The 27,510-nt window shown below is 47.1% G+C and overlaps 3 protein-coding genes and 1 non-coding gene across 8 annotated transcripts in view; 1 reads left to right on the forward strand and 3 right to left on the reverse strand.

Annotated features, from left to right (window-relative positions):
* Positions 1–5,473, reverse strand: part of FANCM (FA complementation group M) — an 80,596-nt gene extending 75,123 nt beyond the window's left edge. The window contains exons 1-4 of the mRNA XM_075712276.1: positions 5,029–5,473; positions 3,807–3,979; positions 1,962–2,039; positions 1,122–1,280 (exon numbers count right to left, since the gene is read on the reverse strand). Coding sequence (XP_075568391.1) covers positions 1,122–1,280; positions 1,962–2,039; positions 3,807–3,979; positions 5,029–5,473 — 855 coding nt within the window. The remainder of the gene's footprint in view (positions 1–1,121; positions 1,281–1,961; positions 2,040–3,806; positions 3,980–5,028) is intronic.
* Positions 5,474–5,756: 283 nt separating this feature from the next.
* Positions 5,757–10,761, forward strand: FKBP3 (FKBP prolyl isomerase 3). Its single transcript, XM_075711810.1, has 7 exons — positions 5,757–5,870; positions 5,969–6,070; positions 6,147–6,254; positions 6,626–6,761; positions 7,772–7,839; positions 9,470–9,567; positions 10,522–10,761. Exons 1-7 carry the CDS (start codon positions 5,757–5,759, stop codon positions 10,574–10,576), a joined length of 681 nt encoding a protein of 226 aa, XP_075567925.1. The 3' UTR covers positions 10,577–10,761.
* A 1,310-nt stretch (positions 10,762–12,071) lies between these two features.
* On the reverse strand, positions 12,072–27,317 carry PRPF39 (pre-mRNA processing factor 39). Of its 5 annotated transcripts, none has more exons than XM_075711811.1 (14): positions 27,281–27,317; positions 23,820–24,183; positions 23,422–23,547; positions 22,663–22,781; positions 21,710–21,877; positions 20,750–20,915; positions 19,988–20,095; positions 17,832–17,996; positions 17,388–17,514; positions 17,026–17,294; positions 16,234–16,418; positions 14,696–14,770; positions 13,978–14,098; positions 12,072–12,124 (listed from the first exon to the last, which is right to left on the reverse strand). In XM_075711811.1, the coding sequence occupies exons 2-14, from the start codon at positions 24,147–24,149 to the stop codon at positions 12,074–12,076; spliced, it is 2,010 nt and encodes a 669-aa protein (XP_075567926.1). In that variant the 5' UTR covers positions 24,150–24,183; positions 27,281–27,317; the 3' UTR covers positions 12,072–12,073. The 5 variants fall into 5 exon arrangements, with proteins under 5 accessions (XP_075567926.1, XP_075567927.1, XP_075567929.1 ...); XM_075711812.1 differs by lacking the exon at positions 27,281–27,317 and adding an exon at positions 26,125–26,198; XM_075711814.1 differs by lacking the exons at positions 23,820–24,183; positions 27,281–27,317 and adding an exon at positions 22,909–23,243 and having other exon boundaries at positions 23,422–23,461.
* On the reverse strand, positions 16,855–16,940 carry LOC142593869 (small nucleolar RNA SNORD127). Its single transcript, XR_012831167.1, has one exon. It is a non-coding gene; the product is annotated as a small nucleolar RNA SNORD127 (small nucleolar RNA).
* Positions 27,318–27,510: the final 193 nt, after the last annotated feature.

The raw sequence follows: 27,510 nt of genomic DNA on the forward strand, positions 1-27,510 counted from the left end.
GATCAAAGAAAGGAAACAGAAACCACTGAAGCCACAGCGACTGTGTAGTCAAGGTTTGTCCGTACTCCTCAATTACACCAGATTAGACAAAGCTACGCGCTTATTTCAGCTTAAATCTCAAGTAGAACACCTCAAATTAAATCCCTGCACTCAACATGTGCATTCAGAGGCACCTGTAGTGATGCAAAACTATCTTTAAAGTTCTTGCTAGCCTATCAGTGGAACTTCCTCATTTGAAAGGTGCTTGAAAACAGCTGATTAATTCAATCTAGAAAATGCACAAAGACGTTTGCCTTCCAATGGTCTTCACATACACTACTCCAAAATCATTAAACTTTAACCAAAACCATACTCTAAGGCCAACAGTCTGATACTAACTTAATCTTAATTTTTTTTTTTATGTCTCTTACCAAAAAAAGAACATAAATTTTGAACTTTTCAAAGTGGTATCTTACATAATACCATTTGTCTACTAGTACCTTACTGAGAAGACCCAGACCGTTAAGTCATCATTGATGGGCTAACACTTCTGGTCCCTGCTAATCTGTCCTATATTTGGACATTACCTACTGGTAAAAAAGGAAAGAAAGACGCTCTCAAGAGAAAAATAAAAAAAAAAAACAAACAATTAAAAAAAAATCAAGGAGAACAAAGTACACTTACAGATGACTTAAAGCTCTAAAGAATATTCTTAATCAGAGAAAATGTTTCAGCCAATATACAGTTTTCATAAGGCTGGCAATAACCTGGACAACACAAGCATGGCCATTCTCAACATCTTAAGACTACCAAATTCAGAAGCCTTCAATTTAGGTCTCATGTCAATTCCGTAAGGACTCCCGAAAGAGAATGAGAAAACTCATTCAATTGTAAGATTTCCACCAGAGCTTTTTAAGTTATTGCAAGGTAACAGGTATCATCGGTGCAAAGTGAAACAGCAGCTGCTGTAGTTGAAACCATGTTTTTTTTCTTTGGCTTACACTCAAAGGCAAAGTTAATCGCACAGGAAAGCGTTACCTTTCTAAGTTATTGCTAGTCTAGATAGGGATGTTAAAATAAGAAGGGAGATTATATATTTAGTGACACTGTCCATTTAACAATAAAGAAATGCAACAACTCACCCGGATGTAAGCATTCTGAATTTCTACCAATTCTTCACCAAGTGGAACAACAATTTTTTCCACCTGTCGCTCATGAGAATAAGGCTGAATTTCTGGAGAATCTTCAGCACATAGTTCTATCTGAGCAATGAGTAAGTTGGAAATAACTTGCTGCACAGCCTGTTGGAGAAGCCACAAAAAAGACAGTATTTGCTTGTTAACACTCCAGCAATGCAAGTAACTATTTCCATACTTTAACAGGCCTTGAATATAATTGTAAGGTAAAGGTATCTACTGCCTACAGGTGAAAAATGAAAGACTCTCCACCTAAAAGATCTGAAGGAGTATACAAAGAGCCAATATGGCAAGTTCATGAATGCAAAAAGCGTGCAATTGCACAAGGGCTGGAGGGACAGAACTCTCCCTTTGGCTCTGGGTGTACCACGAAATACCTGACAAGAACTAACCTGGAGCTAGGAGCTTGAACTGAATTTACATGTCCAGCTGCCATAGACTGAAAACCTAAGCCTTACTTGCATTTACCCAAATACATCATGCTGAATAGAATATGAAAGCCATTCTGCATTCAGAGTATGTTCTTTTTGGTTCAAGTAGGTTTGTACTCTCAAAACCCAAAGGTATTACTCCCTTTTAGAAAGGTCAGGAAATAAATAATACAAAGTCTACAGCATGAAAAAGACAAACCCTCAACAACTAATGGACTGTAAAGAGATTCAGTTTTTATGCGGAATTCTAATAGACTTCAGTATCCTGCACGGTGTTCAAATTGTATCGAACGGTATCAAACATAGCTTCTACTGTGACTTTATTATTCCAACCACACAAGTAGATTTGACTCACCTTTGTATCACTGCCTGGTGTGGCACTTAGGGCCAAGATCCGAAACTGGTTGGTATATTTGCTCAGTTCCCTTACAACCTAAGAACAGGAGAATTTCCATTAGTATCCTTAAAGGAGATTATTTGCTCATACAAACTATATTTGATGGAAATATCCACTAAACAGAAAGAGATTAACAAAATATTCTAAACCAAGTACCTCTAAATTCAAATGGGAGCCAGGAAGTGTTCAGTTTATAACCATTTTATCCAAGAACACTTCATCTTCATTAAGTATATTACCCCAGACCCATTCAGCAGAACAACCTTGATAAATTATGAAATGATTTTTCACTCGATTTAACAAAAAGACTAACAGCACAGTAACTCAAGTGAGCTGCCAAAAAGTAAGTTTGAAGAACCACTCTTAAAAAAAGTAAATCATGGATGATTAGTCCCATGAAATCTGAACAGAAATTAGATAGCCACCACCATGCCAACCAGCATCCAGTTGAGTCTCACTTTAAAATGTTGCATTAGCGGTTGGGAAAATGGCTGAATATTCCTTAAACCTCCCAGGTCTCGTTCTACTACCCCCACAAGACCAAAACCGGGACAAGTACAATAGCTGCTGAACATTCAAGCAACAACCAAATTGCCTCCCTACTTCATTTCCCCACAGAGCCGAACTCTGCCAGTGCCATCAGTGAACACCGTGCCTTCCGACCTACCACCTTGTGCTGCACAGGGAGGGGAAAACCCAACAAAAATTACAAATAACATAACATGACATAAAAGCTACAGAGAATAAGCAAACGGAGACTCAAGAGGAATTCCGTTTGTGCTGATAGTTCTACTGAAAATCACGCAAAGGTATAGCTAAAGGAGAGAGCAAAGCCTGCCAATTTCACAGCCAGGGCCACTGACAAGGGGTGATGGAAGAGATTTTTCTCAGCTGTAGCTTAGATTACTCAAAAGCTAATGAATACAAGTCTCAGCTCTGTGCTACAGAGTGACTCACATAACAGTAAAATACTTTAAGAAAAGAATTTTATACACCATTTTGATATAAAACAGCCTATAAGCTTAAATGCTTTGAAAATAAAGTTACTACAGTTCTGAAAAACGATGGAAGAAGAAAACAGCAACGCTGGCAAACCAACATGTACTGTTTTAGCTTGGCAAGGTGCCATCTCTTTTCCAGCATGCCAAGTCAGAGGAGCACTAAAAAACACCTGCTTTCCTCTAAAGAGGCCTGGTAAGCAACCAGCCACAACTTCATACAGTCAGTTTCTCCAGTATAGAAAACTGCAACTTTCTTTCAGGTCACATACTGCTATGAGGAGATTAAGCCAAGGTAACGCAATAAACTCTTTGCTAATCAAGACAAAACCCAATTTTAAAAAGAAATCTCAAACTCATTTTACTAAGCTAAAGAACTTTACAAAAAAAAAAACCCACATTTTTTCTGAAAAAAATAAATCTCCCCCCATTTAAGAGCTATTCCAACATAGCACAAACACACCAAAGTACGCCTGCAAATACAAATACATGTGAAAGAAAGAGCATAGTGACTTTGTTTAGATTGCCCCAGGCAAAAAAAATATTTTGAAACAAAACCTAAAATTTAATTCAGACATTAAAAAAATTCCCACCTCACCTTACCAAGGTTTAATACAGGTTTTACTTAAAAACAAGGCACTGATGCCATAGAGGAGCGTTTGATCTCTTTCAAACAAAGCTAAGGACCTAAAGGACAACCTCCCTACAGCAGCGATGATGGTCACACTTTATGGAAATGCTGTAAGTGATTTCGGGGGAGGCTTTTTGTAATTGTGAGACACGAGCGGGCTGACTCCAGCATTACCTGACAGTAGGCGTGATTTCCAAGGGCTTTGTGGGCTTCATCAATAACCAAACATTTAATCTCTACAGCGGGACACGTCCCACGAGAAAGATCATTCACCATTATTTGAGGCGTAAGGAAGAAGACTCTCTTGGTAGTCCACAGTTCCCCCCGACTGAGGGCTTGAGTTCCCCCTGAAAATTAAAGGAATAACATTAGCAAACTGTTTGGCTGAGAACACACCACGACCTTATGGGCTTAAGCTGTGCCAGGGGAGGTTTAGGTTGGATATTAGGAAAAATTTCTTCACGGAAAGGGTGGTCAAGCATTGGAACAGGCTGCCCAGAGAGGTGGGGGAGTCCCCATCCCTGGAGGGGTTCAAAAAACGGGCAGAGGTGGCACTTGGGGACATGGTTCAGTCTGGGCTACCCTTGATTGGTTTAGTGTGGACTTGGTAGTGTAGGTTAATGGTTGGACTGGATGATCTTAAAGGGCTTTTCCAACCTAAACCATTCTATGATTCTATGACCCGTGACCTGAGAGCGACAGCAGAAGGCCGAGGGGACCGGCAGACACGTGTCGGCTTTGGGAAACGAGTGCCTTTTAAAATAGCACGCACCTTGACGCTAGTCCCGTTTTCAGGGAAAAAAGGGTGAACACAACAACTGGGAAGATTTGTTGCATTAAAACACTAAATCCAGAAGCACAGAAAAGAAGGCTGGTAAGGTCCAGATGCCCCCTAGCCCCCCGCAGCCCTATACCTGACCGACACCATCTCTGACAAAGGTTTGCACTTAAAAACAGCTTATGAATTCAGTCGTTACGGCTATTACTTCAGCAAGCAATAAACTGCGGTGCACGGGGCTTGCGAAAACTTTAAAAAACAAAGAAAAAAGGCCATTATTCTTCGGCTTAAATTTCACGGGGAGCATACTTTCTGCGCAGACACGCCTCTGTGCAGAAACCCCACGGCTCTGTGAACCACAGGGCTGCACCCCAGAGGAAACACGCTCCAGCGCTTCATCCCCCCCTTATATCGGTGCGCTGGGGGTTTAACGATTGCAAAAGCTAAAACCGACCCCTCCAAAAGCTGCTTGTCCTAAAAGGCGGCTCCCCCCCCCCCCACCCCGCCACCGTGGCTTTTTCACGGTGTTTGCCCTGGCCTTTAAGCTAAGCGGCCTCAGCGTTTGCGGCTCCTCCGAGGCGACCCCCGAGCAGCCCCGGCCCCCCGCCATGGCCCTACCGGTCATCTCGGCCATGTGCCGGGCGGGGATCCCCATAACGCGGGCGCAGGCCTCCATCTGCTGAGCCACCAGCGGCTTGGTCGGGGCGAGGAAGAGCACCTTGCCGGAGGGGAACCAGCGGTAGAAGTTGTACATGACGACGGCGGCCACAAAAGTCTTACCCAGCCCGGTGGGCAGGCAGACCAGCGTGTTAGCCAGCAAGGCGGCCTGAGCCATCCGCACCTGGTAACCGCGCAGCGGGTAGTTCGTGGGGTAGATCCACACCGACCCCGCCGCCGCGCAGAAACCCGCTGCCGCCGGGCTGGGGTCCGCCGCCGCCGCCGCTGCCAACAGCAGGTCATCGTCTGCCTCTTCCTCCTCCTCCTCCTCACCGCCCGCCGCTTTCTTCTTCTCGCCCGCCGCCCGCCATGCCTGAGGTAAAGTGCGCTGCCGCCCGCCGCTCATCCTCCCTCAGGGCTCCGCCGCGCCGCGCCCTTCCCGCCCGCCCTGAGGCGCCGCGCGCCGAGCCGCACCGTCCGCCATTTTGTCTCCCCGCCGTCGCTCGAAAACCCCGCGGGAGCCGCCGCAGGGACGAGGGGGTGGGACGGAGGACGGCGGGGCCGTCCTCCGTCCCACCCCCTCGTCCCTGCGGCGGCTCCCGCGGGGCCGCCGGGAAGGCTGGGGAGGAGGAGGGAGGCGTGGGGAGGAGGAGGCGGTGGCGGAGGAGGAGGCGGTGGCGGGAGGGAAAATGGCGGCCGCGACGGCGGGTCCGGCGCAGCCCTGGAGCGCTGAGGAGCTGCGGAGCGAGGCGTTGCCCAAGAAGGATATCATCAAGTTCCTTCAGGAGCACGCAGCTCAGGCGGTAAGGAAGAGTGCGTTTTTGGTTGTTTGGCTCTTTCGGGGAGGCGGCTGAGGGGGGGGGGGGGGGGTCCCTCCGTTGCTCACCGGCGTGTCTCGCAGTTCCTGGCCGAGCACAAGCTGCTGGGGCAGGTGAAGAACGTGGCCAAGACGGCGAATAAGGAGCAGCTCATCGCGGCCTACACGCAGCTCTTCCACACGCAGGTGCGGGGATGGGGGGCGGCGGGGCCGGGGGATGGGGCCCGGGCGGTGGCTGATGGCTGCCGCTCCTCTTCCTCAGCGGTTTAAGGGCACGGACGGCGCGGAGAAGGCGGCGGAGAAAGCGAAGCCCGCTAAGGCGGAGGAGGCCAAGGGGAAAGCGGCGAAGCCCGAGGAGAGCATGGAGGAGGTCGGTGCAGCATCCCCGCCTCGCCTTGTTTGGGCCATCACGGTGGTCAGCCAGACGAACCAGGTCTTTAAAAACCTGGTTCCGGCAAGCAGTCCGGCGTTCATGCCGCGTCTTAACCTCGCGTGGCTTCTCTACCTTGAGCGATGGGCCCTGTGCATCTCTCCCAGGGCTTTGCTGAACGCTGCGCCTACGCTGCTACATTTTCCCCGAATGCTACGGCACTGCAGTAACGCCTGAACGCTTTAAAATGTGCCGTTCGCTAGCAGCGTGTGTTCATTCACCGCCTTGAACTTAGCGGCTGTTCAGTCTTGAACGTGGTTGGTCTGAGACTAGTTAATGCTGCGGTCAAAACTCTCTTTTTATAAACTTAGGGGCCACCGAAGTATACAAAATCCATTTTAAAGAAGGGCGATAAAACCAACTTTCCGAAGAAGGGAGACACTGTTCATTGCTGGTATACAGGAAAACTACAGGACGGAACAGTCTTTGATACCAACATTCAAACAAGTAAGGTCATGTGTATACTGTCCGGCTTTTGTTGCAAATGCACGTAGAGGAAATTAGCTGGAATCGTTAAGCAGCCTTGGGCGAGCGTTTGCTTCTGGAAGGTGCGCGTGGTGGGAGTCCTGACAACCTGCTTTTGCCATGGTGGTGTTGAGCTGACCGGGGCTGTCTCTGCAGTCTGCTCCTGGAGCCTGATTTTCCATGAGGGAACGCAGGGCAGTATTTTAAGACTGGCTGGTGTCAAGTGACACCGCTGCATCTTGCCAGGCCTCACGTTTGGCATTCTCCAGGCTATAGATAATGTGAAATGCAGGGATTTAATCAGTACTGGAACTACTTTGGAGGAAAGACAGTCCCTGCTCGGGGAGCTTCCCTTATCTACGGAAGTCGAGCCCCAATGGTGGAGGTAGCTTCTCTAAATAGACACGTCGGGGAGTGCTTCTGCAATAAACCCTTCAAGGTGGAGGCGCCGGAATGAGAGTGATTTCAAGTAGTGTGGTGTACCACATCCACTGTGGAGAAGTACGCTGGTGTTTTTGTGACGGTTTCTTGGTCGGAGGGTTTAGGTATATGAAATTCTGAAATACTGGAAACGCTTTTCCAGCGGTGATATCAGTCCAACGCTGAGAGGGACAGCGGGGCTGTCACTGGAATAGTGTCTGTGATTTGTCGTGCACGTTGTATGATGTTGTATGTTCCTTACTGGCTTTTTTTGCTTCGCTACTGTGTTTATGACTTGTACCGTCAACTTTAGTAAATCAGAAATGAGTCTTTGAGGTTCACTGGATCAGTACCTGAAACATGCTCATCAACTTCAGCTCTTGGTGCAACTTGAACATTTAATAACCTTTTTAGTGCACGGCACCACATTTTCCCATAAAAACCTGACAGTGGGCTAAAAATAACCTTGTAAGAACAGATGTTTATATAAAGCATGATGGTGAGAGTAGTTTTAGAAGTATGGTATGTGCTGGTGTGATGTTAAAGCAAATGAATATAAAACTGTCTTTCAGGTTCAAAGAAGAAAAAAGCAGCCAAACCGTTAAGTTTCAAAGTTGGCGTAGGAAAAGTAATCAGAGGCGTAAGTAAACCATTAATGACTCTCTCGGAATCCAAATATTTTTCATTCTGCAGGATTTATGACCGGGGTGCAAATTTTCAACTGTTCTTATTGTTCCTGGTGGAGGTGAAAAGGCAAGCTGAAAGCATTTACATCCGCTGGATGTAGCGTTTGTTCTTTACGGATGCATTCATCCGTCTGCAGTGTCATTCCCCGCATTAAGTAGCCCGTGGAAAACAGCGTAGCAGCTACGTGTTCCTGCGGACGAGCGCAGCCTCCTGCGGATGTCTGTCTGGTGCTTTGCACGACAGACAAGGTTATCAGGTGCCCGGGGCTCCATCGATCGCTGTACGTGTTCGGTGTGCTTTAGTCTGTCAGAAGATTGTTCTCCCTCAGCATCTTTTTGGTATTTGCCTCGGTGCCTCTTCATGCGTAGTTCAGTTCATCCGTGAACCCTGAACTGGAGGCTGAAACTCCAGCTGCTCGTTGCTGTCGTGCGCTGCAGCTGTGCTGCCGTGGCTCCCCTGCTCTGTCGAGCAGCGAGTGCTACAGCAGCGCAGGCGGAGGCTGTGAGGGGGTGTCCGGGCAGGCTGAAGGCACTCGGTGGAAGAATCGAGTGTTCTGTGCACCCCTCCGCGTGCTTACATCTTGGAGTCGCAGACAGCGGCTTGAATTTGGTGTGTCTGGAGATACCAGCTTCTGTGCAGAGCAAATCGTAGAATCACAGAATAGTTATGAGGCGCTTAACTCTCGCTGCTGCTGAGCCAGTGGTGAAATCGGTGGCTGCCTGTACACGGTAAGAATGCAAGAAGGATCCTATGCTTTTCTGGCTTTACAAAACAAACCCAGCCCAGCCCAACCCGGCACAAATCTTCCCTGCTGCTGCTATGCAGGGAGAGGGCCTTTCTGGGTGACGGGATTGGAGCTGGGAAGGGGAAAGTGTCCCTGGGCTGGTGGCCAGCACTGCAGAACAGCAGTCGCCTGGGTTCTTCTTTCATCTCTTGGCGTGGCGCGGCTGTTTGTGCGGGTGCCAGGTATCTTCCTTCAGCAGCCACAGGGCACGAGCTGCAGCTGTTCTGTGTGAAACGCTGATACGGTGCTGAACTGAACGCCAGTGCCGGGCAGCGCGAGCGAGCCTTGAAGAGGGACGAGCGCTGAAATAAAATTAGTCCTTAAGCATCAGCCTTAAACAACGCCAGTCCATCGATTCTGCAGATGGCAGGGAACACGAGGCAGAGACAGGCCCCGGGGTACGGTGCGTGCCCTGGTCTGCTGCGAAACGCACGCTGAAGCTGCGGATCCTTACACTGAAACTGTTCCGCTAGCGTCCTCGCAACGTAAAAGCAGAGATCTGAGCTGCCGCGTACAGCACGCTGTCGCGGGAGCAGGGAACGCCAGCCGAGGGGAGCGTTTCCACAAAGAACGCGAAGCTACGGCACCGCGCGCGCTCTGGGGCGGGGGAGCGTGCTGGAGGGTGGCGTGGTGCCGCACGGGCGGTCACAGGCGCAGGCCGGAAAAGCCCCTGAAATGCTCTTCTTAATCTCTGTAAGGCTGCTGCGTTCTTTTGTTGTCCAAGTTTGGTTTAGTGTTTTATGGTTTGTTTGCTTTTTTGTTTGTGGTGGTTTTTTTGTTTGTTTGTTTGTTTTTTTAGTGGGATGAAGCTCTCTTAACAATGAGTAAAGGAGAGAAGGCTCAGCTGGAAATTGAACCCGAGTGGGCCTATGGCAAGAAGGGGCAGCCCGATGCCAAGTATCCTTCCACCATCAGTTACTCGTTAAGTAACTTGGAAGCGCTCGGTGGCACAAGGTGCTTTATGGGCAGGGATGTAACGGGGCACACGCACTCGGTACGTGTAGCAGGCTTGGAATGTTAATGAATATAAAAAACCTCAGTGAACCTAATGGATGGCTGCAATTGCCCGTTGGGTTTGAAGAAAAACTCCCGCAGGGAGCACTGCGGAGGGGAACTCGCTACGTTCTCTGCCTGCTTTCTCACTCCAGCTGCTCCTGCTTTCTTACCCTAGCTGCTTCCGAAGGCTTACTCCCGCGGCACCGGTGGGGACGCTGACCAGCGGGGAAGGGAGCAGTTTCCCGCTGCGACTGCACAGACAGCAGCTACAGCTTGGCTGGAACGGGGTTTGGGATGCAACCAAAATACGGGATTGAGCCCGCAGTGCCTTAGGCAGTCACGTTTATTTTTACCAGCGCTTCCGGAGGAAGGGAGATGATTGTTCTTCCTTACTTGAGTCCTGTATCATGGTAACTTTAAAGAACCACCTAGAAATTCTTCCCCCCGCAGTACAGTAGGACAGTCTGACCTCCTCCCAGAGGGAGGCTGGTGCCTGTTGTCCCAAAAATGGAGACGACGCTTCGGCAGTTCGGGTAGGGCTGAGCCGCTGGTCCCCGGGGAGCGGCAGTCAGGGCAGGGGTGTCGTGCTGGAGGCGTGTCCGCAGGGCTGGTGCCGACCGTCCGGTGACAAGGCACGTTGGGCAGCAGCTGCGGGCCCGTACGAAACCCAAGCTGAACCACAACGGGTCAGGGCAACACAAAACCGACACATGAGGAACGGGGCGGCAGGTGGGAACGCGCTTAACAGCGCCGGTATGCTGACGGGGGTTTGCGCTGCGCTGTGGTGGTTTGGGTTTTTGTCTGTTTTTTTTTTTTTTTTTTTTTTTAAAAAGCTTCCTTAACTCGTGCAAACAGGATTCCACCAAATGCAAAGCTTTTCTTTGAAGTGGAATTGGTGGATATTGAATGAAACGAAGAGCGTCCTTCGCTGCTGGGAATCCATTTACAGTCAGGAAAGCTTCTGCCAACTGCAGTTTCGCTCTTGTCACTTCAGGATATAGTTACAACTGTGGCCTTGTATCGAAATCAAGTTTGTTTTCCCTGCCCCCAACTGCTGTACAGTAACGTACCACTAAAGAAAACATAGTTTATACATGCAAGTGACTTCACTTTCTTGTGTATGCGATCACCTTAACACTTCTCTTACTATGGGGAAAAACGGCACAGGTCTCCAGCGAAGGGGGCAGGAGAAGCAGCCCCCTCTGGAACCGCCGCGGCTGTTTTTATTACCCCTCGCTGTACGCGTGCTCAGTTACCGAAAAGCCTTTGCTCCGCTGCCTCGCTCCAGCCTTTGGCAGCGCGCTGCCCTCAGCTTTACTTTCCCTGTGGCTGCTGAGGTTTACAGCCATTTTAGTTAACCTAAAATATTAGAAGAGGGAAAGAGGAAAAAATTTCTATTCTACGCACTGAAAAAATTTACATCTCTATTCTACGCACCGAATTTCTCCTGTAAAGGTGTTTTACAGAAGTGTCAGGCAGGACGCCTGCCCCTTTCTAAAGAGCCACACGTGTTCCAGCGCCACGGAAGCCTGTTCGAACAAACCAGGCGCTGCGCTGCGGCTCTGGCGTTCCTGCTCCTGGCTCGAACGAGGCAATCCAAGAAAGCTCAGAGGACTACTGAATTCCTTGCTTTTATTAGAAAAATGGGAATGATCACTTTGATCAAAATGAAAAAAAGTTTGCTCACACTGTGTACATGAAAAACTCTAAATACAAAAATCATCCCAAACACAGTTTGTGCTTCTTAAAAAAGGATGCAACATCATTTTGCGCTGCGTTTTAATTTTTGACCCCCACATAAAATAGAAAATACGTATCGTGGCTCGCAAAGGCTGCCATCGTAATCTGAAGAGTTTCAATCGTGACAACATAAACAAAGTGCTCTGGGGTTTGCTCACTGGGGCACGGACAAGATGTTGCGATAGAGTGGGTCGTGACGGGGTGGTTGGGGCGCAGAGCAGGAGAGGAGAGCCTTGCTCCCGCGCCGGCGGCCGGCCCGGCCCGCTCGTTTCCTGCAGCAGCCGCGGTGGCCGGCGCTGTCAGCAGAACGGCTTTGGAAAAAGAACGAAAAAAAACCCAAAACCCCCCACAGCTTTACTGATTAAGTCTATGGAATCATGAGACTGAAAACAATTCTTCAGATACCTCCATAAATTAGTGCAGGGAATTTTAAAAAAAAAAAAATAATAATGCATTTATGGTAAACTAGAATTGTACAGAGATACCATTTATCAGTTACCAGCACACAAATCTTGCTTCACACATACCCTGTGAACAGCTCATTTCACATGCAAAAGACCAAAAAGCAGGTATTACAACAGTTCTTTCACATCCCTAATTTAGAAAAATATATATTTTTTTTTTCAATTCCGTCTTTGTTGAAACTGCAGCACAGCAGATCTTCGGATCAAGTTGGATGATAATACTGTCCGTAGTTCCACGCGTTCTGGTAATTGTACTAGATAAAAAAAAAAAAAAAAGGAACATAACGTAAGTCAGACCGCCCGTGCTCCACCAAGGACACGCGACAATAAGCTCGCTCTCGTTCCACAAAGGCACCGATAAGGAATTTTTTTGTAATTTTAACAGTTCTGAGGGGAGTGGCCAGCGCGGACACGCCCGCATCACCCCCAGAGCGCTGGGGCCTCGGTGCCTCTCGGCGCAGCCCGTACCCGGGCCGGCACGCGGGCTGCACGGCGTGCACCGGGGCCTTCCCCTGCGGCTCCGCGGGCGGTCAGCCCGGCTACCGAGCTAAAAGCGAAGCGCGGTTCAGCTGCAAGCGCAGGCTTGGGTCTGCGCCGAGCGCGGAGGCCGGCACTGTTGGCTGTAGCGTCTTTAGTCGCGAATAAACATGTGTGCGGGAAGTCTGCCAACACAGGGCAGGGCAGAGGCTCACTCTTGCTCCTCAGATCCCCTCTCTGGTACCTGCTCTGCGGCTCCTCCTCACTTCCCGCCCAACAGAATCACATAAGAGGTAGGAGAAGGGAGCGGAAGGTAACGGGAGCGTGAACTGTCTGCATTCCGGCTCCGTGTCCCCTGCTCCGGCACAGCCCACGGGACGGGCGAGCCCAGGCAGGCGGCTCAAGTGCCGAAGGCCACTGCCTGCCAAGCCGTCAGTGTGCAGCTGGCCGAGCCATCGCCGGGCCGGCTCCCGCGGCTTCCTGCAGCCAGCTGTGGCCCAGCCGAGCCTCCCTACCTACTCAGCAGCATAACGCTCTCGGGGCAGCGTGAACAACTGGCTCCGCTCCCCCAGGAAGCGTTTCTGCCCGCTGCTCTCAAGCGGGCTGTGAAACGCGCAGCAGGCAGGGACGGAAGGACTGTGTCACCCACAGGACCGAGAGCTCCATCGTGTTCGGGAACTCGGGGCACTTTTCCTGGCCCGGTGCTGAGCAGTTTCACCACACTGGGCGAGGCACCTTTCACCGCCTGACTTTGGAAAGAAAGAACGCTCGACCTTGATGCGGGCAATCTTAAACCGCAGGTACAGAGCGGCCGGTTTGCGTCCCGTCTGCAGACACCGTTCTCGCTGGCTCCGTAGGCTCCTTGCAGCCTAAGCAGTTGTCATTAAACTGCTTCAGCAGCAGTTTCAGTCGGACCCGCTATGACTCCCAGCTCGGAAGAACACGCGCGGCTCCCCGCGCAGCTGAGGGGCACCAGCAGCGCCCACCTCTGCCGGTATCAATCCCAGCTCTGACTTCAGGCCTGCCCCTTGGGCAAGCGGGAACCCAGAACGGCCCCTCAGCCCAGAAGCAAGCCGAGCACGCGCTGGAGGCTGCTGCTGCCGCAGGCACGACGAGGGAGCCGAGGTGCGGTAGCCCTGACTGACTCTTTAAGCGCCCGCGGGGGACAAAAGGAAACGCCACGCGAGAACGGCCCCAAAAGGCAAGCTATGGAACAGACCCATTTCGCGTGCGCCATGTGCCAGCACAGCAGAACCCGTACCGAGACGTTACAGGAACGACGAGCAGGAGAAAGCAACTATGCAAACGCCCTGTAAACTGGCACGCCAAGGCGACTCTCCTGGGCAAGACACTTCAGCACGGAACAGACGCATTGCCCTGAGCCAGCAGCGTCCCCAGCTGCTGTCACGCTTCCCTTCGCGTAAAGAGCTACCCACCACACCGCTCACCTCGCTCCGCGCCAGAGAGAAATATTTTACGCTGGCATAATAGCCCAAAGAGGAATCAACAAAAACAACAGCTAAACTTTCACTCCAAACCTTCCCCGCTGACCGACGCTGGGCCACGCGGAAACGTCACTGGGAAAACCAGCACGCGGGCGCTGAAGGAAGGGAGCGAAGCACCCACCTACCTGATACCAGGCGTTGTAGTTGTACGCCGCCTGATTGACTTGCATGTCTCCGTCCATCATCTGCGCTGATGCCAAAGTTGGGTCGTCTGTGAGCATTTTCTTTTCATCCGGCTCCTCTGATCTGTGAAGTTAACGTTTGCTGGTAAATGGTGTATCAGATCAAATTCCGAGCATGTCTTCGTGTAGAAATGACAGATAAGGGCAAGAAACATTTTCAAATGTTGAAACAGGGTAACAGAATTTTGATGTAGAGAAAGACAGCAGTATATTGTGCTTCAGAACAATAGTCTGGTTTTTAAATTGCTCTGGTGCCCAAACTGAGACAGCAAAAGCACGCTTCTGCTTAGAGACTGAGTTATTTTTACCAGTACCCTTTAATTTTCCCTCCGATACATAATTCAAAAAGTTATTTTCCAATTAATCTGTTTCCAAATATTTCAGCCAACAGCATGGCCCTATTTAGTACATGCTTCAAGTGATTAAAAAACCAGCAATTTTGTTCTTGCAAGCAGTAGGTTTAAAGCTGGAAAGCGTATGTGTGTATATATCCATAGATTAAAGAAAAAAATATAGTCTCCAAGCCTGTTCTCTGAACTGTTTTTAAAGCATTTCCAAAGCGCTTTGTACCAGCTACAGTTCAGCGCAGGACGCGCTCCAGCTACCCCGCAGCGCATCATCTACGGCGTCAGTCACACCCTCAGGCGAACAGACTGCCTACCCGTTCTCTGCTCTCCGCTTTAAAGAATCCTGCTCCTTTAGAAGTGCTTGATGCTCGTCATAGGCATCCAAAAGCCTGGAGGAGACAAAAAGAAAGAAAGCTTTGCTCGCCATTTTCACATAAACATTTTAAACACGTGAGCGACCATTTTAAAATGTCTACTTCAAACTGTAAAAATACAAAACCATTCTAAAACAAACTCAAGCATAATCAATTTTTAATCACTGATCAACCATGAAGATGGGAAAGCCAAAAAACTTAATTTGAAGGGGGATTCCACAATGCAGAGTGAAAAATTTTCTGTGAGCTCAGAAACTCCCAACTTGCTCAACTTTTATCACACTCCATGCAGTTCTTCTACACAGTTTCTTTATAAAGTTTTCTAAAACTGATTTGCGATACAGCTGCTTCTTCAGTGATTGCGTTCCCTCAGCTGCGTGCTGATGCCATCCACAGCAGCACTGATATTTAGGAATCAACATTTCTTTAAATATTGGAAATGACTATTATACAAAACTCTAACAATTCCAGAGCAGCACCTTACAGCCTCTTCCCAAACAACGTGGGAAGCACAGGTAAATTTAGTGCAGCACAGAAGAGTCATATTATTTATATACCAAGCATAACCACATATTGATGAGTAGAAGAATAATACTTCTATTTCCTAGCTAAAATTCCCACAAATCTCTAAATATCATTTCATCTGCTGCACACCACAGTTTGCAACGTACCACATGAAAACTGTTTCTTCTGTCAATACCGTTCTTTGTGAAAACAGCTTCTTGTACTTATTTTGTGCTCTAGTAGTATTTGGGAACTGAAAACTTCATTTTGTTTGGTCTATCTAAGATCCCAAGCTTGCAATGCTTGGCTGCCACGCAAGTTAAAGTGGTCAGAGTCAGCAGAAATTAGGAACAGCTATTGTTAAAAAGCATACAAAGCAGAAAAACTAACTCGTGGTTAGCCCTTCCAAGTTATTGAGCTGCAAAATGTAAATAAAAACAAGAGCTCTTTTTTTACAATAGAGAATTAAGAGGAAAAAAGTCTATCTAGTATTTAATTAAACAGTTGTGCTTCTAGCATCTGATCCTCCCACATAAGTGTACAGCGCTGTTCATACTTCTGAACGTAGAAAAACCAAACCGCTGCAGTTCTGGAAACCTCAAGCAGCAAGCTCACAGGGTACGGGGTATCAAGTTATACCTGCGCCACAAAACACTTCACGTTCTCTCTGGGGAATGTCCTCCTTTGTAAGACTTAGCAAGAGAAAACTACAGTGTGAAGTTACGGGCAGCATAATTTTGCTCTATGAGGCGTTAGGTACTTCATAAAAAAAAAAAAAAAAAGGGATGATTTTCTGAAAAGATATTCATATTTAAAACCAGGAGTTTGGTTTAGAAAAGCAGCCATCCCTCAACAAAGAGCTGATGGCACAAAAGAAAATTTAATGGATGTCACTAACCCTACCCCTTCCCTACTACTTCTACAAGCACTCTTCTGGTGACCCTAATTTGGCCGTTGCACAGATTACATCTTACTTGTTTACATCAGAACCAAAATCTTCAAGAAACTCCACTTTTCGCTGCGAAAACGTAATCCTCATTTTTATAGCCAGTGCGCCATTGACAGCTTTATCAAAACAGCTCAAGATGTTTTCTTCATTTTGCTTGAGATCGCCACTGTACTCCATTTCAAGTAAGTTGAGATACAGTTTCGTATTTTCCTGTTCAAAAGATGTATTAGAAGTTGCGCATCTTAGGTCATGTTAGGTTTTTCACGCTGAATGTCTGTCTACCGGATGCATACCAGAACATTTACAACATAAATACATGCTAGAATAAGTCTACAAAAATATTTTCTTTTTACACTGGTCATCTGCGACCCGGTTGGCTTCACAAATAGATTAGAAGCGATCTAACACTACAGAACCAGATGGCATGCTTTGCTAACAGTAAGCAAATAGTATTTGGAGTGCTAAATATTTCTGTGGCTATACAAAACGATCTCCGAGTACTGCCTACACGACCAATTTTGTTCACCTTGAGATGTGAACACGCCTGTAATATTTAAGATTCTAAAAAGGAAAAATGAAGACATGAAGCACATTGTGCTTCTGGTGAAAAAAATTTGCAAACTTCCAGATTTGCAAGCTGCGAACACGGCAACATCAGTTTAGAGGGACTGGTGTCTCCATGTAGTAATGAAACATTACATACAGTTACAATTCCTGTCATCATTGTTGCCATGTTTTTAAAAAAATGGTTCAGAAAGAGAGAGAGAAAAAAAAAAAAAGATCCTGGTATGTAACAGAGCAAAGAGGGAACACATACTTTGTCAATTTCTATGGCTTCTGACAGCACTTTTCTTGCCTTTGGAAGATTTTTCTGCACTTTGAAGAGGTGTCGAGCTAATTTGATGGCATAAAACGACGATTCGCTAATTGATTTGGCATTCCTAACAGCATCTTCAAGCAGGTGCTCAGCTTCCTCCATGTTTCCGTGTCTGCGTTCTAAGCTTACTCTCCGTAAGCGAATCATTGCTAGCCCTAGAATACACTCTTCAAATGTTTTCAAGATTCTTCTTGCTTCATCGATGTTGCCTAAAACACCGGTGAAGATGCTTTAAGATATGAGACATCCAACAGCCTCTTAAAACCAGAATCCCTCCCAGCAAAAACTGTTGTTGCTCTTACCCTGCTGCTCCTCAAAGGCAGCCCACAGCATGTGAACCATCGGTTTCTTAGGGAGATGTATCGTGCAAGCCCTGCTGTAGACATGCCTCACTCCTTCAATACTATGATTCTCCATGTATTTGGCATACTATAGTTGAAAACAGAGCAGAGATTGAAAAATTTAAAGCTTGCATTTGCCTTTAAAAACATGCCAGAACGATAAAATTCTTTTGTTTAAACCCATTCAGCACCTTTATTGAACCACTAGACTAGTTTCTGTAAGGAAGGACGTAGAGAGGCAACGAAGTTGGCATATGCAGCAGTCAAATCTGGTTGCAAGCAGACCATCTCCTAATGCAACAGATATAGTTATATATGAACAACATTCCACAAGAGTACAAAAGGTTAGTCACTAGATCAATGTATGCAATCCGTAGCAGATAGGTGGTAAACCACTTCCCTTACCTTAATCCAGAAGTCCTCATAGAGGGCACATGAAATAACACATCTTTCAAAGAGGACCACAACTCGTTCATGAGTGCCATTTTCTATCTCAAATTCTAAGTACTCTTTCCAGTTTTTCAGCTGAATTTTCTCCAGAGGTTTTACATGAAAGTAAGGCCTCTTTATCTGCAAGAGTCACAGGACGGCAACTTGTGACCAATAAGCATACCACCGAGTTGCTTAAAAAAAAAAATACAAAATGAACAGCCACAGACCACTCAAGTGATGCCACGTAAATAAACAGGACCTCAGAATGATACGTCATTATCTCGTCAAGTCGGTCTGCTGGGCTTACCCAAGAGTCGATCAAGAGATTTTCCTGCCAATTACGTTCTAGGCTAGTAACTTCTTTTTCTAGAAACCTTTTTCAGGGCAAGCGTTTATGGAAGCTGAGAAAGAACTCAATGCAGTTACTCGCTTGCAAACCTGCGCTCACAGCCTAACAATGACATTATAAACAACGAGTATGGTCCACGTACATACATACAACTAAAGTACTTACTGTCGTACTAGCGCACATCCTACAAATTAAATTCAAAGTTTGGTTTAGAATCACGACAAGGAAAAACAAAGCATTGACTTGAACTTCATATTAAATATTTACATTAAGCTGACTATTCCAAGAGCTAGCAAGATTGCATTCTTATTGATGACTCCAAGAGGAGCTGGGTGGGACAGAGTTCAGCGCAGAAAATTTAAACGTTGCTTTGAAGTAAACGTGGCAAAGCATCCTTCCAGAGATCTTTTGCTTTTTCTCTCCTTCATCTTTAATTTTACCCGATTATTTCTCTCCTGTACTGCAATTCCATCTCAGATACAAATACATACAAATGAATAAAGAGCTTAAATGACCTAAGGAGTAACATTCAATTCTTCAAGGCCACCTGAAATTTAAAGCCAATCACCCCCTTCACGCTCCTCACTGAACTCTACTACGGAACCCAATACTCCTTTTCCATTTTGACAAATTCACAGGTACATTGCTCCTGCTAAAATAACAGTGAAGCAGGTCGAAGCTGTCTCCTTCACCTATGTGACATCTGTTGCCTATCTACCTCATTTCTGTCCGTTATAACGACATGTACAACTTTATGTCAAACTCCTCGTAGATCCAGCACGGTAGTACCTACAGAGCACATACACACTCTTGGTAGAAAGAGTACTGATTCTGGCCAGGAGCAAGAGAGGACACACCCTGCTTCTTGCACGTTTTCTGCAGCACGTCCACAGTTTTAGCATTCTCCCAAGTTTCCGTAATTTGTAGCTTAAGGTTTCCTGAGCCAAGCATACCTATACTGGCTACGGACTACGTTTTCGAGTTCCTCTGGCTTATGGTACCTGGCCTAGTCCAGCAAAGCGCAATAAGCACCGTAACAGTTCTGACATCACATAACCCAGTCAGGAGTCTCTGAAAATCTGTCCCAGCTGTTTAATACAATGTACTTTTTAAAAAGAAAGTAAATTTAAAACAAGAACCATGTTACGCAATATGATATTTGCCAGGAAGGAAAAAAAAATTAAAGACTGAGAATTAAAAACTCGGGTTGTTTTTTCAAAAGTACCCAAACTTAATTCTACATAGAAAAAGTTCTATATTTGCAGTGATCAAATGATTAGTTTAATTATTACTTTTAACACATCATGCATAGGAGCTGCATGTTACGATGGCTACTTTTGGAAAACAAAAGCTACGTGATTGCACATTCAAGAGTGTAACATTAAAATACAAAACCATACAAATTTCGTTCTCTCTTTAAGACAGGCTTACCTTTTCAATCAGCATTACCTTCAGTCCGTATTATTTTGCAACGCCCCACATGCAAAGGCAGTACTGACATTGCATTTCATGCACGCGTATTTAAAGACTGCTTAGTAAACAATACACCATCTTGCCTCTCTCTGAATACTGCTTAAAGATTTTTAAGTCGTCAGATGACAGAGCTGACCCCACAAGTTGCCTTTTCACAAGTAAAATGGCAGAAGTGAAGCTTGATCTCTGCTCAAAGCCCCACAACAGTTTAAATTGCAAGGCCTAACTGTTACTCAAAATTCCTAGCTCCCAGTCTTACGCTCAACGCTCTTGCGCATGCTGCCTTACACAGAAAGAACAAACTCACCGCTTCTTCAAACGTCCACCTCTTACTGACTTCGTGTTCATTGTGGTTAAACATTTCTTGATGAATCTCAATGATTCTGTGCCTCATGTTTTCTATCTCGGTGATTAGCTAAAACATAATTTTAAAAAATGTAACACAGGTAGACACCGCATCACCTTAAGTAAACGCATTTTATGATGACAGTCATACGCATAAATTCGAAGTATCACAGACACGTTAAACGTTCCCCTGAACGGCCGGGGGGAGGGATGGGATGCTGCCCTGATGGGGCCTTGGCCCTTAGTGCAACCCAGCCAAATTGGTTTCCTATCTGAAGTTTTGCTCTTATGTTAAAGATGATTGAGGTTAAAGATGAATTTGGATCCAAATCAAACTTGGTTTCAGTACATGCACGTTTTCAGTCAGCAGTTCCTTTGGATGGCTCCAGGTTTTGAACGCTTTGAACCTGCACAGACCATTGCTGATGAAGAGCGTGCTCAGAACACAGTTCCTAACCTGTTCACTGGAATAATTAACATTCATTCCTAAAGTTTCGTACATCACTTCTTTAACTTTTGAACTCCATTTCTTTAATACCTATGAAAACGCCAGAGGCACATCCTGTAGACAAAAGCAGTTATCGCATGAGCCAAAGAGCAACGATGTGCAGGAGAACCATGGGAACACCTCAGCTACAGACATACTAAATGGTCTGCAGACAAACTCCCCTTTCAGCCACAGAGTACGGCAAGAGATGCCAAGGAACGCGCTCTGCGTACGTACCTTGGCAGGGTCAGTTATATCTTCAGTACCAGAGGGCAGGTCGTCTCCAGGTTGCGCATCCTCCCCGCTGTGGCCGTTCACAGACGCTAGCTCTCTGCGCAGCTGAACGAACTGCTCAGTAGTCAGAAAGTCTCGAGGCAAGTTGTTCTGTATATGCTCTTTAAACCTAAGCGCGGTTAGAAACAAGTCAACACAAATGTGATGTTTTATGTTGCAATACTCTGCATAACCAGAGCACAATAACAAATCCTAGCGGGGTTCTGCATTGCTTCATCAATCTAGGGCAACGCTGAGAACGCAACTTCTGACAACATAGAAACAAAATGCAACTTCTGCTGTCTATCAGACTTCAAAAGCTTCGCATTTCAAAGAGAAATGAAAGGGCAATGAACTTCAGTGGCGAAGACAGACCACTTGCCACGCAAAATTGCGGGCAAAGGACAAGACCAGTTTTAGAGGAAGATACTTTATTTCCAAAACCAAAAGATCTGTAGAAATTATGGGGAAAACTGGTCCATAATTTAACTAAGGTTTCTGGTTCCCTCTGGTTCCTCCTCTCTGTATTAATGAAGAATTCTACTACCTAAAACTTAACCAAGTATTTCTCTTTAGTCAATTAAATCAGTGTTTCACCACATGCGAGCACTGCATGAGGAACTGAAGTCCAAACCCGCTCATTCTGATTTTTCAAAGACATCCTCTCTTCTTCCTCACAATTCCAAGGCCTTCCTTTATTCCACAGCAGAATTTGCGAATTTATCTAAAACCAAATGCCTAAAACATGTATCAGTACTTTAAAACAATCAGTCAAACTGTATGAGTACATAAGTAAATAACTATGTAAAACTCAGTAACTATTTCAAGCTCTTGTGCTGAGTGAACATTGTCACGTTTACAGAAGTAGGTTAGCATGTACCTAAGAAACTCATACCGTTAACTAAATCTTTGTTTTCTCCTTACCTCTGGAAATGATGACTGTAGAGTTGCGTTGGAATTCCAAGGATGCGGTCATATATGGACGTAACTTCCCTCAGGTTTCCCTGTTCGTTTTCCCAGTTTATATACATTTCCCATAGTCTGTCAGAACGGAAATCTGTCCCAGCAGCTAAGACTGCATGTTCGTAGGCTCTGAAAAATAAAGTAATTTTACAGTTGTTTCTGGATGTGGTGACGGAACAAAGAAGAAAAGTTCTGGCTCGTACTTATTTAAAGATTAGGAGCGTCCTCATTTACTCGCAACCACACTTGTATTATTTAAATTCCTCCAAGTATTTTCTAGATATCTGTAGCAAGATCTCTAGAATTTCAGAAAGTTGGCACTCACTTTTTTTCCTCCAGTGCTACCACAACAGAACAAATAAAGGCAACAGAAAAAGCCCCTTGCAGGAATGCGAGATATTAAGAAAATGCAAAATCTTTATCACTTGTATCTTGTAAAGATTCTAAAACCATTACTTTAGCAGTCTAACACACAAAAGCTATACATCAATCATGCAGCTAGACGCTGCTTCAGTTTAAGTTCAATTAAGATTTTGGGTCAAACTTTAGTCCGACCTCGTACTCTAACCAGGACCGCTGCCAGCAACAGATGAGGTCAGACACATTCTAGCCATACCTTGAAAACCTCTAAGGAATTAAATTCCAAAAATTCTACGGGGAACCCATTCCCATGCTGCACTAAGTATTTCCTAACGTACAGTCTGAAGCTCTCAAGTCACAACTTTTGACCCTTGTACCACATTGGACTGTCTAACCCTTCTTAGGGAATTTGGCTCCACCACCTCTTAAAAGTCCTTAAAGTAACTGGAGGCTGTTACTAGCTCACCCCTTAGCTAACGCACATTAACCCGATGACGCTGCTGTGTGACTGTACGTATGGGCTTCTCGTACCGCGCAGCCCGCTTTCGACTTACCCCCGAATAGTACTGTTAGTTTCGGGATCGGCAGGGTCCAAGGTCTCCTTTAAGAAGTTTATATAATGTATCCAAAGATCAACACTAAGAGGAATTGCCTGAAGCCCTCTGCGATAAACCTATGAAGAGAACATGAACTGTACTTCAAATACTTAATGGCGTCCTAATAGAGAGGCAACACTGTGTTATCCGGTGAACCTTAGAAATACTAAGTACTGGAATTTTGTTTAAATAATCTACCATTACCATTTGGGTGGAGGTTGGATAGAACATGGCAATGTTCTGATCTCCACGTGCAGAGTCTTGATCTTCAAAGCGCAGCGGTCCCTGCATTCTGACCAGGTTGTGTGGGCAGGCTTTGGGGTACAGACCATAGGGCACAGACCCATTAGAGCATCATTGACAGCGTCTGACCAAAAATGCAATAAGATGTAGCAATTGTGACCAGCAAACCAACTATATTGTTTTGAAAATGAGTAATAAATGTAAGTGACAGAAAAGCCCTGCCCTACTTGTTAAGCTGCAGTGTAATACAGAGGCTTGCACTGCAAAGCTTGACAAACTGTAGAGGTTTAACGCACCTGCCAACAAAGAGAAAAAACATTAGCTACAAATGCCACAGACGTGACAAGTGCAAACAAAATCCCTACAAACCTGGCCACACGTGGCAGGTACTGGCAGCCAAATGACTCGCAGTAGGTTAGTCATTATTTGGCTAACAGGACCAACGGCAATAGCTGCGCCCAGCCACCTACATACCTCATCAGACTGTTTAACGTTGTCGTGTCGCTTTTCAAGGTCTGCGTACTTTTTCCAATATCCATAGCAATATGGATAATGCGTGAAAAACCTGTCAAATGCTTTCCTGGCAGCTGGTAAGTGGTTCTGCAAGAAATAGACAATAAAAGCAATGAATCCTTTCCTTAAAAAAACCTTCACGTTATTTTAAAAACACCTCTTGTTTTAACATTGTCTTAAAAACGACTGGTTTTATTTTGTGGTCTCCGCTGACGACGCTGGCGAGGGCAACTGTCTTAAAACGGTATCTGCGAAAGCCTGATGTACAGTTCTAGATTTGTCACTGGAATATCCATGACTTGTTTCGGTTTTCTTTGTTTGTTTCTGGAAGGCTAAGGAAAAAGGGGGCACGTACTAACCTCCTGCTCTACATACTGTAGTAGATATACCCATCCTGTGAAATCCTGGGGATTGTCCTCTACTACTTTCCAGAACTTGTCAAAATCTGGAGGGAAGCAAGCCTCAATATCTGTTGTCTGTAAACTCTCAATATTTGGAATTTCACTCTCCTGTGTGTTCTCTTCATTCAAGTCAGGGGAACTATCAGGTGATTGTTCCATCTCAGTTACACTCATAATTTCTGTACTGAAGTCCATCTGCTGTTCTTCTGTTGCTGTTTCAGCGCCATTGTCTGTGCTGTCATTGCTTACAGTCGGCTTCTCCTCCTCTGTGTTATCTGCATTCTCCATAGCTGAGGTTACTGCTGTTTCGTAGTACTAGATCCTGCGGAAATAAAAAGATCCCGTATTCGTGCAGTGAAGATTCAAGTAGAACTTGGCCGCGAATTATCAGCCAAGAGCCTCCCAAGTGCTTCAGGCATCCACATGTTTCACCACAAGCCTTCGCCAATTAGATCCGCTTCACTCCTGAGCCCAATTCACAATTAAAAAAACATGTTAATAGTAGTCATACGTTAACAGCTGCATGTACAAATCATAGTGGTTTTTCTAAAAAACTATCACAAGTGGCTATCGAGGTATCGAGGTGAACCAATACAGTTTTCCTCTGTGAGTCTGGCTGAAGTTTATTCCAAATAAAGAATTATGTTCAAATCCGTTCAATTCTCCTACTTAAGACCAATCAGTAACTTCTTTGCAAAATAAGTATGTGTTAAAACGTACCCTGGACACCTAGCTGAACTAGCTTAAGCGGTAACTTTGCAAAGAAAAGAATGACCATCAGCACTAGGCTCAGCCCGTATTAGTGTCTATACAAACTAACGGGTACCAGACGGCCACAAAAAATGTTTCTGCTAGTCCCTTACACACAGCCACCCGCTCCCACACACGACTCGCGTGTCGGGGCTCCTCCTGCCCCGCAGGACAGACTCCATCATCCTCCCACTCTTCATTCCGACCTTCCTGCCCGGCCCTACCCTCTGCCAGGGCCAGCCAGCCCGGCTCAGCCACGTGCTGCTCTGCCAGACGGCGCCCGGCCTCGGCCGATCCCGGCCTTCGCCGCCTGAAGCCTGGGCGCAGGCGCTCAGCTGAACCTGCCCCGCGTTCGAGCAAGATCCTAATGACGACGGGATCCCAGGTGATACGACAGCCACGCAGAACACAACAGCTCTTGGCTGTGAATACATTTTGGATGAAGAACGGTCGAGAACATCATCCTCAAATGCGCTGTAGCAACTGCCGCTCCTGCTTCCCTTCGGTTCTCCTCAGAGGAGAGGACAGCAAATAAGTTTTGCATTTAAAATTAAAAAAAAAACCCTCCCCACCCCACTCTGCATCTCCAGAATTCTTTCCCACTGAAGGCCTGAAAAGAGAACAAACAGACTGCTTGCTTTCACTTCAACAAATACATCGATAAGCCACCAATATTATAGCGGGGAAAAAATTGTTGACAGAAAGGAAAAACATCTATACCCCATCTTCAGCAGCTTCAGCGCGCTTTGAGAACCGTTCCTGTTTTCCTAAGAGTTCACCAACCCACGTACCTTTGGTGTAGTGTTAAAAGGCCCACACAGTCTGCTCTGCAGGTTTTCTAATAACTGTTTTTTAAAAGTAATTATTTCTGTTCTCCATTATATACACCTTCTGGCAATCATATAAAGACACTTTCTTTCCCTTAAGGTAAACAGTTCATAATTTTGCAGCTTTATATGGTAACCGTTCATAAACAGTTCGTGCCATTTAAAAGTCAGACCGATGCGATGTGACCACACGGAACGCTATACTGCTTTCGTTCCACAAAAGAGGAAAAGGGGAGGCTTGTGCAAGATGAGCAGTTTGTTTCATTAGCGACCAGTTATTCCCCACATCCCGGGCCACTCTAGAAAACCTGCGTCAAAAGCTGGGTTCTTTAGCAAGCACTGGGGACGCGTCTTCAATATTGATTTTGAGAATAAACATGATTTATAAAGTTAAGAAATTAAAAATCAAAGCAGTATCACTATGGCTTTACCAGTGCAACACACAGAAGAGATCTGCATTGTTAAAAACAGCTGCTACCATTCCAAGCTCACCTCGGTAAAGATTATAAAACCAAGGCATAATGAGGAGTGCATTAGGGAAACAGCAGCCCAACACTTGAAAAAAATAGTTTAAAGGATGTTTACAGCTCTAAAATTTAAGAAAGCTAATGCAATTGTTTTTAAACATGCAATAATTTATGACTGAAACTCATTCTGATATTTGACAGATGTTTTCCCCCCTCTACCTGATTCAGAAGACATATTCCAGCTTAAGAGAGAACTCCAAATCCAGCTGTCTTCAGATGAGAGGGAGGGAAAAAAAAGGGAAGAGGGAGAAGCGGTACCGCATCACCTCTGCACGCAGGGTTTCAAACAGAATGTGGAGGTCTGTTTAACAGCTCGCTTCCAAGCGAAGGCGTTCTAGAACACCCCCAGGGAACCAAGGCACACCCCAAACCCTGGTGCGGGAGGCCACAGACGACTTTTAAAAACGTGATCGACCCTGCCTGGTACCAGACGACCGCCCGCCAGCGCAGGGAGCTGCGACGGCAGCAGACACGAAGCTGAGGCGCATCCAGCACAGGCAACCACCTAATCCAGGACCTGAATTCCCGGAGTTTTTACATCGCTCAGGCTAAATAAGTGTATCGCATAACTACACGCGCTAGTTTTAAATACTTTATGCCAAGATATATTATTCAGCCTGTTTGAATCAAGCGTTTCTTGCGTACAATACCAGCGTTTATAATACGAACGAACGAATGGAAAACACCTAGGAAAGGACGCAGACGGGCAGCAGCAAGGCCTGCCGAGCCCCCTCTCGCCCCTCCCCGCCCCGGGAGCCGCGCTCGGCCCCGAGGAGCGCCCGGGGGCCAACGGGGGCCCCGGCCCGGCCCGGCCCCTCCGCGGCTGCTGCCCGGGGGCCAAGGCTGTGGTGGCCGAAACGCCGCCGTAGCCTGATAAACCCGACAGCGCCCAAGGACTCTGAGGAGGCCTCGTATTTGTTCAGAGATTTAGCGCCCGTCAGAGCGTGTAAAAGATTAAATTTACCCCAGGCAGCGCAGCCGGCGGGCGGGCCGGGGGAAGGGCGGCAGGAGGCCGCGGGCCGGCTGCGCGGCGAGCACCCAGCCCGGCGCGTCCCTCCCCGGGGCACAACCTCGCCCGCTCCGCCGGCTCCGCTCCCGGCCCGGCCCCGCCGCTGCCTGCGGCAGCCCCGCGCCCGCCTCAGGCTCCCGCCTCAGGCTCCCGCCGGGCCGCGCCGCGCCGGGCCGCACCAGGCCAGGCCGAGGCGGCCTGGGCCGAGCTTGGTCGCTCCCCGGGGCCGACCGCGGGTCCTCGTCCGCCTCCCCCGCGGCCGCCCCGCGTCCCCCAGCGCCGCGCTCCCCGTAGCGGTACCGGTACCTGCCGCTGCCCGCCCGCCGCCTCACGCCGCCGCCGGGCCCCAGGAAGCGCGGGCCGCGCCTGCGCCGCGCGCATGCGCCTCAGCCCCGCCGCGCAGGCGCCTCAGCCCCGCCGCGCATGCGCCTCAGCCCAATCCGCGCCTCCCGCCAAATGGCGGCGACTCCCTCACCACCCCCCCTACCCCAACTCCCCTCAGGCGAAGAGGCGGCGGCCGCGGCCTTACAGAAATA

The sequence above is a fragment of the Pelecanus crispus genome, chromosome 6 (assembly GCF_030463565.1).
Source record: "Pelecanus crispus isolate bPelCri1 chromosome 6, bPelCri1.pri, whole genome shotgun sequence".
In the NCBI taxonomy this organism is placed as follows: domain Eukaryota; kingdom Metazoa; phylum Chordata; class Aves; order Pelecaniformes; family Pelecanidae; genus Pelecanus; species Pelecanus crispus.